Raw genomic sequence first — 17,635 nt, forward strand, 5'->3', positions numbered from 1 at the left:
ACTAGACCCAGTCATTCAAAGCTAAGCAAACAATACACGGCAAGGCCCATGCGGTACACATCTCCACATCCCCAGCCTCTACACCAGAGCCCTAATCAATGGTTATCCTTCGCCCAGGTTTTCGTCTCCTTTTTTGCTATCTCTAAGTTTTGTTCCCTTCCTATTCTGGAAAAGGGCAATTAGAGAATCTATAGGTGGTTCTAAATACTCACATGTTCTCCATTCATCAGGATGCTTAAAAGGAAATGCCAGACCATTATCAATTGCAGCTATTTTAATAAGCGATTCTTTATCATCAATCCACTGTGTTTCCTAAAGAAGAAAAAAAGTCTACTGATAAAAAATTTGTATGAATATTTCCAAAAGATCAAGTATTAAATTAGTTTTAAAAAATTACTGAGGTTTAAAGACATTTTATTTGAAGAGCCTATAAAAATAAAAAATAAGTTGCCAGAAAATGCAAATTCTTACCCTCAAAGGGAAGAAACCGTCTTATAAATCAATAAGAATTTCATAATCACTGTTTTTTTAATTTATTGTAAATTTAGATAGTAATGGTTTCATTTTTTTCCCTTTTTGGGGAAGAGGACCTGAAACTGTTAAGACTTAAAAAAATACATTGTTCCAGATATTTTATTGCTAGATGCACTGCTTAAATGTACAACATTTGCAAAATACTGTTATTTTTAAGAGAACTTAACAAAGCTACCTTATTAAAAATTCAGTCTTTCCTAGGGTCCCCTAGAAATAATTAGTACAAATACAAAATATTTCTAAATAAAATTACCCAAAGACCAAATATAATAAGGTCCAGTAGAAGGAATCTCAAGATATTCTTCATTACAGAATGCAGGCCATTCCTAACTTCTACGTCCCCCCATAGCAGAAACAAAGACCTTGAGAGCAAGAGGGTTTTCACAGTAAGGAGTACTTATTAATGTAAAGATAGATGGCTGCCATTACTAAGTGGCCTACATAAAAACAAAAGGTGAAAAAGATAACTTTAAAATCAAAAGTATTAGCATGAAGGTCTGTTTGATATATGTCTGGTTTATTTCTTTTAGTTTATATCATATATCTTACCCCAATGAAAATGCACAAATTACTTAAAAGAATGAAGTTTTCAGTAAAATCTAACTGCTTAAGATACAGCAATAAAATATATCTAGAAACTATTATGAATGTATACATTTATGTGTGTGTTTTAAACCCATTTCTGCTACAATTGCCATTTCTTTTTCTTTTTTTCTATTTACAACTTTACTGAGGTATAATTTACATACAATAAACTTCACATGATAAGCATTTGCAGATGTGAACCCTTCCCCAAAAGTTTCCCTGTGTCCTTTGCAGTCCCTCCCTCCCTCTGCCCCACCCGCAGGCAACCATGGTCTGCTTTCTGTCACCAGGGATTAGTTTGCATTTTCTAGATTTTCATGTAAGTGGAATCAGACAGTGTGTTCCCTTTGTGTGTAGCTTCTTTCATGCAGCAGGATTTTGAGATTCATCCACATTATTGAGCAGTCGTAAGACTCAGAAAGAAGTGAATTACTAAAATGTAAACATGTTGACCAAAAATACCAGAAGCCTTTATTACATAAAGGCAAAATAAATCTGGTGGTTCTACAGGAAACTGCCCAAGTTCTAAAAAGAAGTACCAAGCTGGTACCATTCTTCCATTCTAATACAACATAAAAAAAGACAAGAAAAGCTACATAGAGATTTAGAAAAATAGAATTAAAAAATGCAATGTAAACAGAGGAAGGATAGAAAAAAAGACGAAAAAAACGGAAAAAGGAGATAAAACCAAGGATCTAAGTGAAGGAAATGAAGAATAACATAAATTTAAGGAATCTTTTACAGAAACTGATTGTGTGTGTGTATGATTTTGAAATTTCCTTACCTTAATTTCCTTTCCCTGTTTCTGCTTTTCATATTTGATTAACCAATTATCATTTCCCCTGTCTTTCAAGACAAAACAAATCTGTTACTTCATTTTTTATGGGTATCATAGCTTAATATCAAAGGGAATAATCTATTCACCTTTTAATTTTCAAGCCCTTGATAGGTTATCTGTGGCATATGTTTAGATATTAAGAGCTCCAATTTAACACATACAAATGAAAAAACACTTAACAAATGTTAGCTAACACTTTCTGAGAGTTTACTCTGTGCCAGGCATTGTTGTAAGTACTTAACATGTACTAATTCATTTAATCCTTATAACCACTCTGTGAGGTATGTGTAATTATTATCAAGAACTATTAAGTCAGGGCGCCTGGGTGGCTCAGTTGGTTAAGTGTCTGCCTTCTGCTCAGGTCGTGATCTCGGGGTCCTGGGATCAAGCCCCACATCAGGCTCTCGGCTCACTGGAGAGTCTGCTTCTCCCTCTCCATTTGCTCCTCCCCTCTGATCGGTGGCCGCCCCCCCCAATCTCTCGCTTTCTCCCAAATAAATAAATATTAAAAAAAAAAGAACTATTAAATCAAGGTTGTTAAAATCAAGGATAACTTCTCTTCACCTTAAGAAGACAAAACATCTACCTCCATTGCCAGGCAAATTTCTGGGGAGATTCTCACCTAATGTCTACATAGAAGTACTCCGGTCTCTGTATCAATTTTAATATTAATCCAGGACCATATTAATTAAGAAGGTAATGCTGGAAAAGTATAATAATGCTTTTTCAGAAACCAATATAAATGAGCAAACATTTTGAACCAGGGGTTCTCAAACTTCAGAGTGCATGAGAATTATCTGGAGGACATGTTAAAACAGACTGGTGGCCGCCACTTGCAGAGTTTCTGCTTTAGTAGGGCTGGGGTGCACTCCTCTGAGAAGATGCATGTGTAACAAGTCCCCATATAATGCTGACCCAGGTGGTCCAGGGAACCCCACTTGGGAACCACTGTTTCATATTATCTACATCATTACTCCCTTCTAGAACAGAAAAAATTAAGAGTTTAATGTACTTGTAGACCATACTAACAGTTACCTAATGTCAAAATAAGCATCTAAAGTAATTTACACAATCGAATTTTAATTATTCATATTACACAGATAATATTTCTGCCTTTGTCCTACTGCCCACATTCCCCAGTAGGGACAGAAACTGACCTCCATCACCTGGGCAGCAGCCTGCTAGGAGTTAGGGTCTCCAGTACGGGATTAACTTTGCCCAGAGGAGTCAGTACTACAGAGATGCAGTAACATCTCTGTTTTCCAAGGCAGGTAGAGAAAAAGTGGCCTCAAGTCTTCTGCTCTGCATCAAGAATTGAATACAGGAGCACCTGGGTGGCTCAGTTGGTTGGGCAGCTGCCTTTGGCTCAGGTCATGATCTCAAGTGTCCTGGGATCCAGCCCTGCATCAGGCTCCCTGCTCAGCAGGGAGTCTGCTTCTCCCTCTCCCTCTACCCCTTCCCCTGTGTGTGCTCTCTCTCTCTCAAGTAAATAAAATCTTAAAAAAAAAGAGTTGAATACAAGTTACAAGCTAACGAGATCTGAGTGAACAAATAAGAGAACTTCAATACCTGTATTTCTGATGATGTAATCCAAAATAACTAATCTTTCAAATTGTGACTGAAATTCTTTTCTAATATTCTCAGGCAAAGGGTCAGCTTCAAATTTCCTAAGCCAATATTCAGCCTCCTTGTAACCTTCAACAAATAACTGAAAGGAACCAATCTATAATTTTAAGAACTATAGTTAGAAAAGAAAGTACAAGAACAAAAGGATAACTTTTTCAATTTCTCAGCAGTACCATCATAAAATATGTTACATAAACATGGTAAGAAAAACAAAAGAGTTAACACTAATTTAGATAAGCCACATTTATCAAAACTATTTTTATACACTAATTTTAAATAATCACATAAAGAATACATAGCAAATTAAAAATGCTCAACCCTAGGCTTTTGAGGAGCACAGAGACTATTTCAGGATAATTAAAAAAGAAAATGCCTCTCAAGGTGATAATCTCAACTCAGAATGTTGTTTTCTAAAAATATTCATCAAAATGAATTCAATTATAGAAGCCAAATATTACCCGTGTCCTGGCCGTCTAATAACAGTGCAATTTCATCTTACTGAAAAAATACTTCAGGATTTTTCTTAAAACATAAAATACAGAGTATAGCTTTATTTTTAAAAAGAATGCGTTCTCTGACTTTGCAGATTACAGATCCTGTCATAAATTTTAAAGAACTAATCAATCGATCACAAACTCTATAGTAGTTTCTAAGAAAATCCTTTCCTTGAAAATATGTCCATTTTAAGATGCATTTCTGTCACTAAAATTACTACATGTATTTACAGCACAGGACATACAGGTCACCTAGTTGGTCTCATAAATACAAACTACCATAAAGAAAATCTATTTCTTATCCTAACACTATGTTCTTGTTGTTGGCATGAAATTTTAACTATTTCTAAAAGGTTTTCTTTAAAGCACGTATAATTAAGTCCTAGTAGTCATAAGTATGGAAATAATATCCTTCTTTAGTCACACTTGATTTCAGCATATCCAAGGAATAACAGGCCTTGCAAAAATTTTCAAACTTCCTGCTTACCTGGAGTACAATTTTAAAAACAATTTAAGTTAACTATGAATTTTTATTTAAATTCTTTTATCTAGACAAAGGCACTGCAACCACAAAACAAAACCACAAATATATTAAAAAAAAAAAAAGCCTAAATTTTTGTAGAATGCTTTCCCATTAACCCTCCCCAATCTTGCTTAGCTAGTAGCTGCTAATCATTCCTGAGGTTTATTTAAAAGCGCTAAGAAAAAACAAAACCTAGTATGTAGCCAGTACACATAGTTACTACCACTTACTACACTGTGTGCTGGGCACCATACCAAGTACTTGACATGAATTTCTTTATTTAATCTCAGAGCCTCAGGAAGTAGTTTTTCTCACCCCCGTTTTATAGAGCCCAGGGCTTAGAGAGTAGGGGACTTGCCCAACATCTCAGAGCTAACCATGGACAGTCTGGGAAGGAAACCCAGGTCTGGTTCTTGACCTGAGCATTTAGGCTTTACTTTTATAAAGCTGTAGGTGCAAACTCCTCTTGGAAACACTCCCTGGCCGTCCAAACTGAGTTAGACACCCCTCCCAGATCTTCTCCAACCTTCCTGCATTTTAACTATCCTAACAGCTTTATCATTTTTGCACTGAGATGGCTTGTTCACTATAAGCTCTTTGAGGATGAAAAACCCGTTTTCTTTACTATTATATCTGCAGACTACAGCACACAGTGCCCAGGTAATACCTGCTGAATTGCCCCCCAAATAAAACTTAGCACAGTAATTTACCTTTGGAGGGAGTCCTATCCGATGGAATTTTCTACCTACTTTTGGCACTTTCTCTAAAGCATACTTTTTGCCTCTAGATTTTGCACGGTCAATTGCACTGTAGTTAAATGTCTCACTGACAAGCCAAACCACCTAGAAACATAACAGTTTTAGAAAAATGGTTATTAGGATTTGCATTATAGTATTTCGACTCCTATACTACATGAAATGTACTCTAAAATTGTAAATTAGCAGAGTTTAACCCTATACTAAATGCCTCAGAGAACCTAAAAAACAAAGGCTTAGGGATTTTGCAAAGTCAGCTAAATGGCATATATTTCTGGGAGGGACAGCCTAAAACTGGCCAGTGGAAGCAAGAAGTAATTGTCCGGAGATGTAGAATTAGGAACGAATATTCTGAGGAAGTCTTCAAGTAAAAATTTATAAAGGCTAAAAAGAAAAAAAATAGCAGTCTTTTGAGCGCATTAGTTATCTCTACCTTCAAGAGAATTTCTGGAACTTGGTATTTTTCTGCTTTCTAAATGTTAGTTCTTTTTTCCTCTTGTCAGCACCATCTAAGCTTATATGAGGCAAGCGATATTCCCCTTGGACACTTCGTGGATCTCCACTAGAGTCAATTTATTAGTTACTCATGACTCTGGATTACCAAAACAAGGGCTCAACTTTAGGCTCTATCATTAGAAATATTACTAAAGTGTTCACAGAGACCTACACTATAAATTAGAAGTACATGACTCAAAGCAATTTCTCCCTTACCTTTGTTTTAGGTACAATGCCCAGATGAAGCTTTTCATCCACCAGGGAGGCCCCAGCTTCGGAAAGGTATCCCTGATTAGGAAGCAGGCAGCCTCTACCAAAGCAGCAAGGGCAGCAGACCTTATGAACATATTTGGTCCATTTCGGATTCAGTTGACCATAAGGCTCTTCTGATTTGGGTTTAAACACACCAATAATTTTCTAGATAAAAAAGTAGAAATTTTGTTAGACTTTTAATATAGACAATAATCCATAAAATGCATTTTGAGAAATCTTTTTGTACTTCTTCTCTCCACATCTGAGCATTACCCTTACATATTAAGAGGTTCAGTTTAAATTATATTTTTATATTCATTCTCATTTGACAATCTGAAATCAATAATCCTTTGGGCTAGTAGCTTTCAAACTGTGCTCTGAGAAACTCTAGGGAAGGTGAGAGTGGAGATGAGGGTAGGGCTCTTAAGACCCCATGCCACTTAACTAGATCAACTCTGAGTTCATCTGTTTTATTACTGGACTTCCAAGTTACCAAAGGGTTCCACTGATTTTACAGTGTTTGAAAACCACTGCTCCAGGTCAAACGATGTTATCATTCAGTATCTTTTAAATATTAAAATTATATGTTTGTTTATCATTTATTTTCTCATTAGATGTACATTCTAAAGGGCAGAGACTTTGCTTGTTGGGGCTGCATCCCAAGTACTCAGAACAGTGCCTGGTACACAGTAGGCATTCAAGCATTTGTTAAATGAACTAATAAATCCAATGACAAAAAGTCTCTAAACTACAAAGGTAATGATAGTTATATGTGAACATCTATGCTGTGAGAGTCTCCTACGCTAATATTTTTCTTTTTTTTTTTAAGAATCAATTTTAAATAATTTCTCTCCTCTTAAAAAAAATTGCTCGGGGATGTCTAAAGGCTGTAATCTTTATTACTGGTCTGATAAAATATATTCATATTAAATTTAGAGGGTAAATTATCCTTAGACAAGCAATAAAAATCTTACTATAATTTTAAGTATATAATTGCTTTATAATGCAATAAAGTCTAAGTCACTAGTAAAAAAGTCAACAAGAACAAATTACAAAATCAAACTTGGAATAAAGGCTGATAGATTGACATTACCTACATATATACTTAAAAACTCAAAGGGGCGCCTGGGTGGCACAGCTGTTGGGCGTCTGCCTTCGGCTCAGGGCGTGATCCCAGCGTTATGGGATCGAGCCCCACATCAGGCTCTTCCACTATGAGCCTGCTTCTTCCTCTCCCACTCCCCCTGCTCGCTGGCTGTCTCTATCTCTGTCGAACAAATAAATAAAATCTTAAAAAAAAAATAAATAAAATAAATAAAATAAATAAAAACTCAAAAAAGGCTATGTTTTAAAATACTACTTCTATCCTTGCAAAAAAATATTAGGATGAAATCATAATCTTTTTTACTCCTGAAAAAAGAACTGCTGGCTATGTATCATTCAGAAAGCTTTTAGAGATAATAATATAGATTTCTGAAAAATTCTAGACTAAGTGGAACAAAGTCCCATATCAACTTCTCTTTTCTGCCCTAGAATTATACTTTGGTTCATTTCACTATGTCACATTCCAATGCCTTCAATCTTCAGATTGCCCAGGCTCCTCTGGCACAATGCTGGAAAAAATACTTCTAGGGCAAAATAAGCCTTTGAAAAAGATCTGGAAATGACATTAAATACATTATGAAGTTTAAATTTCTATTTTGCTTGGTTAATATAGTTACTGTAAAGTAAGGACTTATGAATATAAACTCAAATCTTTTGCTGAATAGGAGTATTCCATAAATGCTTGAAACCAAGTATTACAATAGGACAGCAAACTATGACTTAAAATGAAGAGCTCTATTTCTAAATAGTAGAGTGCTTTAGTTAAAAACAACAAAAAAACCCTGACCTCTATTTTTGAAAAGGGTGCAATCAAATTTATTAGGAAAATATCTTCAGAACCTCACAATGATTTCACACTTAAATTAGTGTTTTCCAAAATTTGTTATGTACATTAGATCTGTGAAATTCTCACCCTCTTAGGATCCTTCACAAAGTAACTTCCACTTGAACCTTGAGAGATTCTTTCTGGAAAAACTCCAAATTCTATTGCTTGCTCTGCTTTCAACACAATATCAGCAAATTCAGGATCATCCAAGAATTTATTCAATGCTGAAGAACCAACAATTATTGCATTAAAAAAATCAATGTTAATATAGAACATGAAAAAAAAAGAAAGGTCAGCTATGAGAATGCTCATGACAGGGACCTATAATATTGGGTTAGGTTATTAGCATTAGGACATTAAGGTACGGAAAAAAATGTAATCAAGCATTGTATGGGCTGCTTGGATCCTTCCTTTTTTTCCCCATAACTCCACTTCTCTTTAAACTTCAAGTAATGACACATGAAAAACAAAATCCCTATTTGTTGAAATAACCACACTAATACTTCACATTACTCTGAATTCCTTTCTTTCAGTGATTTTGTTCTCCAGCCTATCTCAACTTCCAATTACACAGTCATACCTCAGATCTGTCATTACCAATACCTGCAACCTCTCCATACCTTTCAATTTCAAGTACCTTCTATCTTCCTAGTTCATTTCCTCTGGTACCCCGAGTCCAAAAATTCTTCCATTCCCCTAGGGCCTACAAAGCACTGATCTACCATGTTGTCAGTGATCTTTGTGTCCTTACGCCCCTCCTTGGCCAGCTTAAATTATGGTCAGTCGTTACATAATCACTCTTCCTTTCCTCCCTCCCCTCATCATGGTCACCTGGAAAAATCCCAGTCCTGGTTAAACTCGACTGTCTGCTGAATATACCTAGACCCGTGCAGTTAAACTCGACTAGACAAACATACACAAACACAGTGCCTGATAGTTCAATTTAATTTAAATTCATCACCAGAAACCTCGGGTGGGCCCTTCATGATGCCTGGGAAGCACACCACGTTCCTGTTATGGACTGAATGTCCTCCCAAAATATGTTGAAGCCCTAACTCCCAATGGAATTGTATTGGGAAATAATTATGTTTAGATGAGGTCACGAGGGTAGGGCCTCCATGACAGGATTAGTGCCGAGAGCACGCTCTCTCTCCCTGTGTCACATGAGGACAGAGTGAGAGGGTGGCCATCTGCAAGCCAGGAAGACAACCCTGATCATGCCAGCACTCTCACCTTGGACTTTTCAGTCTCCAGAACTGTTAGAAGTACGTGTCTGTTGTTTAAATCACTCAGTCTATGGTATTTTGTTCTAGCAGCCTGAACCAGTACAACTCCCGGTGCACAGTCTCTCCCGCTGTTCTGGGCAACTCTCACACCCTCCCCTCTTCTCAAACTTCCAACACCTCCTCTCTCTCAGATGAGCCTAAAGCAAAGAGATGCAATCAGAAAAAACAATCAGCCCTCTGCACTGAATCTGCCCATGACATCCTCTGCCTTCCCCCATTACTACAGATGAACCATATTTCCCTCTTTATTGGATTATTTCCATCACCATACAAAGCATGCTGTAATTTTTCTCATCCTAAATCTAACTCCCACAATACTCCTAGATGTTCCCTCATTTCTTTGATCCCCTGTATAGCAGAAGGCCTCTATAGTTATTTATATTTACCACTTCCAATTTTTCTTCCCTGATTTTCTCTTGAACCCATTTAAATCAGGCTTCTGTCCCAACCACTCCATTGATAAAACTTTTATTGGGGTACGTAGTTGTCCATATTGCTACATCTAACCTCAGAACTTATCTTCCTTGCCCAACTCCAACATCTGACCCTGTTGATCACCCCCTCCTCCTTCACTTGGCTTTCCAGGATCCCCCTTCTCCAGGTTTCCCCACATCACTGGCTCCTCTTTATCAGTCTCTTTGCTGGCTCATTTTTATCTGACAGGTTGACTTTGCAATGCCTCAGATTCAGTTCATGGTCCTCTTCTCTTCTTTATCAACACTGATGACTCCCAAATTTATATTTCAAGCCTCAACTTCTGCCCTGAACTCCAAACTACTATACTCAACATCTCTACTTGGATGTTTAATGGACAGCTCAAACTTTACTCCCCAAAACTCAATTCTTATCTTTGCCACCCCTCCTCACTGCTTCTCTCCCAGGTTTCCCTATTTCAGGTGCTGGCAACTACAAATCTTTCAGCTGTTCAGGCCAAAAACCTTGGAAGCATCCATGAGCTTAACTCTCACCTCCAACATCCACACCATCAGCAGGTTGCATGGCTCTACCTTACATAAACACCCAGAGCCCAACTATCTCCATTCACTCAATGTGATTCAAGTGACTATCAACTCTCACCTGGGTTATTGTAAGTCTCCTAACCACTCTCTGTCTTTCACCCATGCCTTCTCTATACTCGACAGAGAAGCTATAGCAGTAATCTTTCTAAAGCATGTCCGATCTGGGGCACCTGGGGGGCTCAGTTAAGTGCCTGCCTCCGGCTCAGGTCATGATCTCAGGGTCCTGGGATCAGGCCCCAGTTGGGCTCCCTGTTCAGTGGGGAGTCTCCTTCTTCCTCTCCCTCTGTTCCCCCCGCTCCCCCCCCCCACCTCGTGCTCGGTCTCTCTCAAATAAATAAAATCTTAAAAAAAAAACCCAATGTCAGATCCTGTCACTCTTTTATATAAAACAACCCAATGATTTCCCATCTCACTAAAAGTCCAGTCCTTATAATGGCCTCAAGGCCCTATACAATCCTCCCTAACTTCCACTTTATTTTCCTGTTTAGCACTACACTTGTCAGCACTTATCACCTAATATATAATTTATTTATTTTGTGAGCTATAAGAAGACAACGATTTCTTTCATTGCTGTATGCCCAGAACTTTTATAGTTCCTGGAACATAACAGGCATTCAATACACACTTGCAGAATGAATTAACAATTAATCATTTAAAGTGATAGACAAGGAAAAAATTACTCATACTTTACTTTGGAAGGTATTTAAATGCTATTACATGCATTCAACATTATGAAAATTCAAAACATAAATTTACCTTAATTTAAAATTTGCCTTAATTTTGGCAGAAATAAAACTGTTATTTATTTTTAAAAGTCTGTGCTAAGAAAAATACTACAAAAAGGGCAATTGAGCATATTTAACTTACTTAAAAGAAGAATAAATAACCCAAGTATTTTAGTCATGTCAATACAATTGATATGCTAATTCCTAATCATTCTCATTTACCCCATGAGAATGGAGGAACTTTTATCTTTCTTTATTCACTGTATATCCCTGGCACCTGGATGAGGGATCAGCATCTAGTGGATACTTAATACATATTTAACTGAACAAAGTATTATTTATGTGCTAGAATATGCCAGTAATTATCATTAGTTAAATGATATTTCTTCTGGGCGAAGACTCTTAATAAGAAAGAACTTGAAAAGTTATTTGTATCAACCCTGCTCCTAGCACTAGTATACTTTTTATAATACATCAGTAGGAGGGGGTCTTTGGGCAAATATTTCAACACTTTCAACGAGACATCACTACCTTTTTCCTGCTCCTTTTGTTTGGAAACAAATATAAATTTCTTTTTCTCGAAGTAAGTCTCCTGTAGTTTCACCCAATGTCCTAGACCTGCTATCTGGAGCAAAACAAAAATCCACTTACTCCTTTCTTCCCAGGGATGGTCCTTCAAATAGCTGAAGATCATTGCATGTTCCCCTAAGTCTCTTCTATTCTCCACCTCCTTCCATATGGAAGTGTTTTCAGGCTTTTCAGCATGTGAGTTGCCCTCTTGTTTCATGCCTCAGGTTTTCAATGTGCCCCACTAAAATATTGTCTCCAGAATTGAGCAATCCATTGCAGAAAACAGACATCTGTCAGTGTTTGGCAGTATACCAAAATGAGAAGCATTTTGCATTACATTAATTGTTTAGGATTTGGTCAAACTACTAATTCATATTGAACTGGCTAAACTCTCAGACCACTCTTGGTCTCTCCCATGCCATACATGAGCAGTTCTTGTGGAAACTATGTGCAGACTTGGACATTATTACTACTCAATGTTATCAAATTGTTTTATGGGCTAAGCTTTATGAGTTCATCATAGAACCTACCTTTGTGGCTTTCATGGAGCCCATGCTCATCCATTGAACACTTAATTCTTCAGTTTCAACCAAAATCAGATCAGGCAGAACCATTCCTATAAAATCAGCCAGGATGTTCTTAACCCCTTTCTCTGTAATTTATCCTTTACTGAGCACATCTTTTGGATAAATGAGATAATCTCCCCACATGAAAGTGGGCATTCTTTGAAGATAGCCTGGATTTACCATCACTAGTTAGCATGACACTTAGAAGACAACTGGTCCTACCATCTAATTACCAGGCAGAAAAAAATGACCACATATCAACTGTTCTAAAATCAAATAAATTATTTTTTTAGGAGATAATTTTTCTTTAACTCATAACGCACAATTACATCCTAAAGCTTTCCTCATTTTACTTACTTAAATGTACATCCGGCAATTAGTTTAACTCAGAGGATACCTCCAAAAGTTATGCTGCCTCAAGCTGGATGTGCTACGGAGATTTGGGTTGAAGGTTTGTAGTCACTGCTTGTTTTGATTTTTAATAGAAGGGCATGGTTAGCTGCATTTTCTTTAATTAAAAGAAAATTTTTTTCAGGTAAAATTACTGTTACCTCTCTTAAGGAATAAACTACAGGGTTTTGATTCGTTTGTGTACCAAAGAATTTTCTGAGGAAAATCTCACTTCTACCTCTGTGTACTCCCTTTCAGTCTCCTCTAAGATGGGGTGATCTTCTAGTCAAGTTCCAGTCCTATCTGAGCTCCTCACTTTTCATAAGATATGAAGCACATCCTCTCAACATTTGCCTATGCTATTCCCCATGTATATTCCAAACTTCCTTCCCAGCGCTAATTCTTTTTTTTTTTTTTTTTTTTTTTACAGATTTTATTTATTTATGTGACAGAGAGACAGCCAGCGAGACAGGGAACACAGCAGGGGAGTGGGAGAGGAAGAAGCAGGCTCCCAGGGGAGGAGCCCGATGTGGGACTCGATCCCGAATGCCAGGATCACGCCCTGAGCCGAAGGCAGATGCTCAACGACCGCACTACCCAGCCGCCCCCTCAGCACTAATTCTTATTAAGCCTTCAACTCCATCTTATCACTTATAACACTATAACACAACGATCTAAGTTCCAGGACAGAGATCTTTGTTTTGCTCTCTGGTATACTCCAAGTGCTAAAAAACAGTGCCTGGTACATAGTAGGCCCTTGATAAATCTCACAATTACTTATTAACAGACTATCCCCTTGACCACACTTAAGGGTTATCACTGGTCCTTTAGTAACCAGAATTGAAAACAGAGGAAGAGAATCCACTTTATAAACCTTTTATGTAAGTCCATGTGGTAATTATCAAGTTCTCATTTCAAGAAATAAACCAAAATGAGCCCCTCCTCACTTGAGGGGTTGGGATTCTATCTTACCCACTGACCAGAATATTTTCTAAAAAGAAAAGTAGTTAGCTCACTAGTTTGGTGATCTGAACTCTGCCCTTGCGAGTTCTAGGGCCAATCATTTTTCAGGTCTCAAATTAGATAGTTTCCTCTGCTAAGTGTTCCCTGGCCCCTAAATCCAGGGCACAGTTCAATGGGAACCCTCAGTTTTCCCCATCCCAATATACCAGCTGTTGGAACTGTTTTAATTGACCATTTCCACTATTAGGCTTTATAAAGCTATGTGGGGACAAGGCTAGTGACTGAACTTGCATCTGATATCTGGTCACCACTGTTTCCCCAAGGCCTCAATTTCCATGGGCATCCAGCAGGCACTCAAGCATTTGAGACTGATGTATCTTGGCAATAAATGGAAAACAAAAAATGGGTGTCTTCTCATTACTGACTGAAGAATCATCTCTTGACAGGGCAAAGTGGCTGCTCACTCACTACCTTTCAAAAGCTCAGTTATGGAGACTGTCAAGACACACAGGGCATCTACTCTTCTAACATCTTCCTCTAAATTCAGCCAGCTTATCAGTGTCTAGAATACGGATCCAGCAATACTGATAGCACCACCCATTAGAATGTCCTTCTATTAAAATGGGCTTCAGGGAAGTTATAAGATCTACTCCTATGAAACTTATCACTTTTATTACAAAGATACTATTCATCATATAGTCTCTTCTCCAAAAGATACATCACAGGTTTTCCTTTGTCTGTTTTGATTCAAATAACTAGTTTAACTTTATGGGCACATTGATTGTGCTCCTCTCAAGTTGGCTCTTCAGGAACTTTAACGATCAGATTTGTGTGCTGCCTGCACCGAGCGTCTCATGTGCATTTTGTGTACTCTTATTCCAGCCTCCGTCTTATTTATTTCATCATCTTCTTTCTCATCCACATCTTTCTTCCTTTTAAATGATGTCATTTTGTTCATACATTTATAAGGCATCATGAATCATTAAAAGGCTTATAAATACACACTTCCTTTTATTTTGGTAGTTCTTTGTGCTCTAACACCATTCTCTAATTGTAGGCTCTCCAACAAAACCGTTAAGTGCTCCTGGTTTGTATTAACTGGGACCCTGAGAAGTCACTTCATCTCTCTGTGCTTCCTTAAAATGAGAATAACAAATAGTAGTCACTTCATGGGGTTAGTTATGGATTAATATAAGTGAAGTGCATAGAACTATGCCCTAACATACTGTTTCCTAGTTATTAACTATTATCATCTTTATTACTCTCCAACTCACTGATTAAAATGACAACTAGAACAAGGAATGCCACTAATCTTTCTACTTTGACACTGACCCAACAACACCATGATCATGCTGGTTCTAGACTTTGTCAGTGTCTTGCTCAAGTAAAGGTTACAGACATTCTTCCACTGGCTAAAGTACATAAAGCTCCTATTTACATAAACAAAATAGTTAAGCATAAATGCATATGCATTAAGCATAAGATAAATGATGTTAATATCAATCTAAAGGTAGGATTTCTTAGAACTAGAGAGGTGGCTTCATGGAAATTGTGGTAAAGGGCAAAGGAAGTTAATGGATGCATTAGAAAATAACTTAAAGATCTAGTTATATCAATCATAAACTTTTTAGGAGACTGGTTTGAAATTTTTAAAATACTTTTTACAATTCAAAACTATTTTTAAATCAGTTAAAAATAAGACCTGCATTTATAACCACAAGTAACAGCTATTTTATAATACTTGGGACCTACAGCAAAATGGAAAAAGTGCAGGACATACAAAGAAGAATTAGGCTCAGTTCTAGCTTTACCACTTCCTGTATACTTGACTTTGGCCTACCACTGAAGTTTTATGACCTACTAGTCATTACAGCTTTATTCATTTTCAATTCTCACAACACAGTGAGGGTGATTAAGAACTTGTGCTGTTGTGAGAATTAATGAACTATACAAAAAGAGATCTTAGTAAACTGTAAACTGTGATATAAATAAATTATTACCATTTAAAAAGGGAGGAATTCTCTTTAGCAACCCATTTGTATTCTGAGTACTATATTCTATCCCACTGTTACTTTTTCTAGTCTTAATTTTTTTTTTTCCCAAAACCTTACTTTCACAGAATAAACACACTCAAGGTCTTAGGCTCTTTTAAAATCTAGCTACACAGGTAACTGTAGGGTAGGAAAAAGCAAGCTAGCCACACAGATCTTAGTTACTTTACAGAAGGGATTCTAGGTAATATAGAAACCAATTACGTAGCTAGGTGAATGTGGGCCTATTTGTGATCATCATGTTTGTTCTGTTCAATGTACGGTCAATGCACCTGTTAGCTAACATAATGGCAGCAGAGCTGCATGTCAGATCAGTTTGCTAAAGCTTTATTCATGAAACACTTTTAGGGGAAAGTTTGGTTCTCTTGGGCCTCTCTGATTTACCTGCCTGAGAGGATGTCTGAATATAAGTTCAACTACAACTTGAATAACCTACTCTATCCCAAATTCCTTAAATCGTAGGCGCTCCATTAGTGTAATGGTAGCAGGACATGTAAAATCTAAAAACTCCAGGGAAACTAAGCAGTATCAATTAAAACCACATTTTCTGTGGCTTTTAAGCCAGCACATACAGAGTTCTACTACAGGCACAGTGCACACACAATCTCACTTAAACCATCCCAACCACCAACAAATAGATGTTATCATAACTTTACAAACTAGGCCGTCTCATCTCCAGTTACAAATCACACAAGTATACACTATTTTACTATAAAAGTAGCCTTACTCAACTCAACTTGCCAAAAAACTTACTTTATCAACAAATAATCCATGCTTGCAAGAGTATGCCTACACTTCTTACTAGTTTTCAACATCAGATCAATTACCCTCTTTTCCACCTGAGGCTACCGGTCCACTTCATAGTGAAAAAGTGCCGCCCCTCACCTCTTCGAGTATAAGAATAGAAATGACTCAAGAAAGAAAACTTTGCAAGAGAGATAGCAGCTAGAGAAATTCAACTGCCTCTGTCCCCTCTGGCTAACGTCACAATAACAACATCAACCAGCAAAAGTTTTGAAACGTGTCCCAGTGGCACCTAGATATTCTTGCTGTGCATCTCTTCTCTGCTGTCATCCATCTGCCTTGCAAATTCACAACTTGGGTTCTTAATCCAAACCTCAAGTCCAAACTTGAGCAAACAACTTACGTCATTTTACCGTGCTAAGTTTTCCTCAGTGTCTGATTTCAAAAGTTTAGGCTTACTCTTAGGGGAGGCCCGAAGGATCAGAGTTTCGTGACAACCACAGGCTTTAGGTGAGGTGGCCTATGCCCCCTGGAAAAGGTGTGGAGAAACGGGGGAGCAGAGAGAAAGGCAAGGTGTCCCAGGTTCGACCTGAAGCTGACCCCCTGGTCCGTGCTCCGGATGGCAAGGTTGCCTGGCTAACTGCCTTTCCTACCAGGCAAATGCTGGTGTGGGACAGAGATGGGACCCCAGGAGCGGCTGGGCAGCGACCCCAACGCGCGCGGGGGGAGGGCTGCGGGGTGGTGGTAAGGGCCGGGTCGTACCTGCATTCCGGGTCCGGCCGGAGGCCGAGCTCCGGGAACTCACGCTCCGCGAGGGGCGGCTGGGTGCGTCCCAGGACTGGAGTAGCAGTTCCTCGTCTCCAGCCTCGCGAGGGGAAGCCACGCCCTCCTCGCCCGCAGCCTCCACGAGCCTGACGGCGCTCCCCGGGGCGCCCTTAGGTGGCTGGGCCCAGGCGATCCGAGGCAGCAGCGGCTCCCGCTCCTCGTCGTCCTCCTCTTCCAGGCTCCCGCCGCCGTCCGCGGACGCCAGCCGCCCGGGCTCAGAGGACTCCGCCATGGCCTCCCTCCGTGCCTTTTGCGTTGAGACCGGCTCAGAGAGGCGAGCTGCCCGGCTGTGGCCTCGGCATCGCGGGGGACCGCAGTGGCTGGGCCGGGTCGAGGACCTCCTCACAGGCGTACCGCCCGCTCCGCGCCAGCCGGGCGGTTGTCCCCGCGCAGCCGCCAGCCGCGCCCCACCTCGCGCCAACCCTGCGCCTGCGCGGAAGGGCGGGGGCGGTGGTGGGCGGGGC

At 38.8% G+C, this 17,635-nt stretch overlaps 1 protein-coding gene across 3 annotated transcripts in view; it reads right to left on the reverse strand.

Annotated features, from left to right (window-relative positions):
- Nucleotides 1-17,587, reverse strand: part of PI4K2B (phosphatidylinositol 4-kinase type 2 beta) — a 29,903-nt gene extending 12,316 nt beyond the window's left edge. For 2 of the 3 annotated variants that reach the window (XR_006775176.2, XM_045771397.2), the window contains exons 1-7: nt 17,109-17,587; nt 8,120-8,256; nt 6,067-6,267; nt 5,311-5,442; nt 3,527-3,680; nt 1,904-1,965; nt 213-312 (exon numbers count right to left, since the gene is read on the reverse strand). Coding sequence is in view for 2 of the 3 variants with exons in the window: in XM_045771397.2 (XP_045627353.2) it covers nt 213-312; nt 1,904-1,965; nt 3,527-3,680; nt 5,311-5,442; nt 6,067-6,267; nt 8,120-8,256; nt 17,109-17,403 (1,081 nt within the window). In the remaining variant the exon portion in view is untranslated. The remainder of the gene's footprint in view (nt 1-212; nt 313-1,903; nt 1,966-3,526; nt 3,681-5,310; nt 5,443-6,066; nt 6,268-8,119; nt 8,257-17,108) is intronic. The other variant, XM_087864249.1, reaches the window with a different exon arrangement.
- Nucleotides 17,588-17,635: the final 48 nt, after the last annotated feature.

This window comes from Ursus americanus, chromosome 8 (genome assembly GCF_024610735.1).
Source record: "Ursus americanus isolate L20-20 chromosome 8, mUrsAme1.1.p, whole genome shotgun sequence".
Classification (NCBI taxonomy): Eukaryota; Metazoa; Chordata; class Mammalia; order Carnivora; family Ursidae; genus Ursus; species Ursus americanus.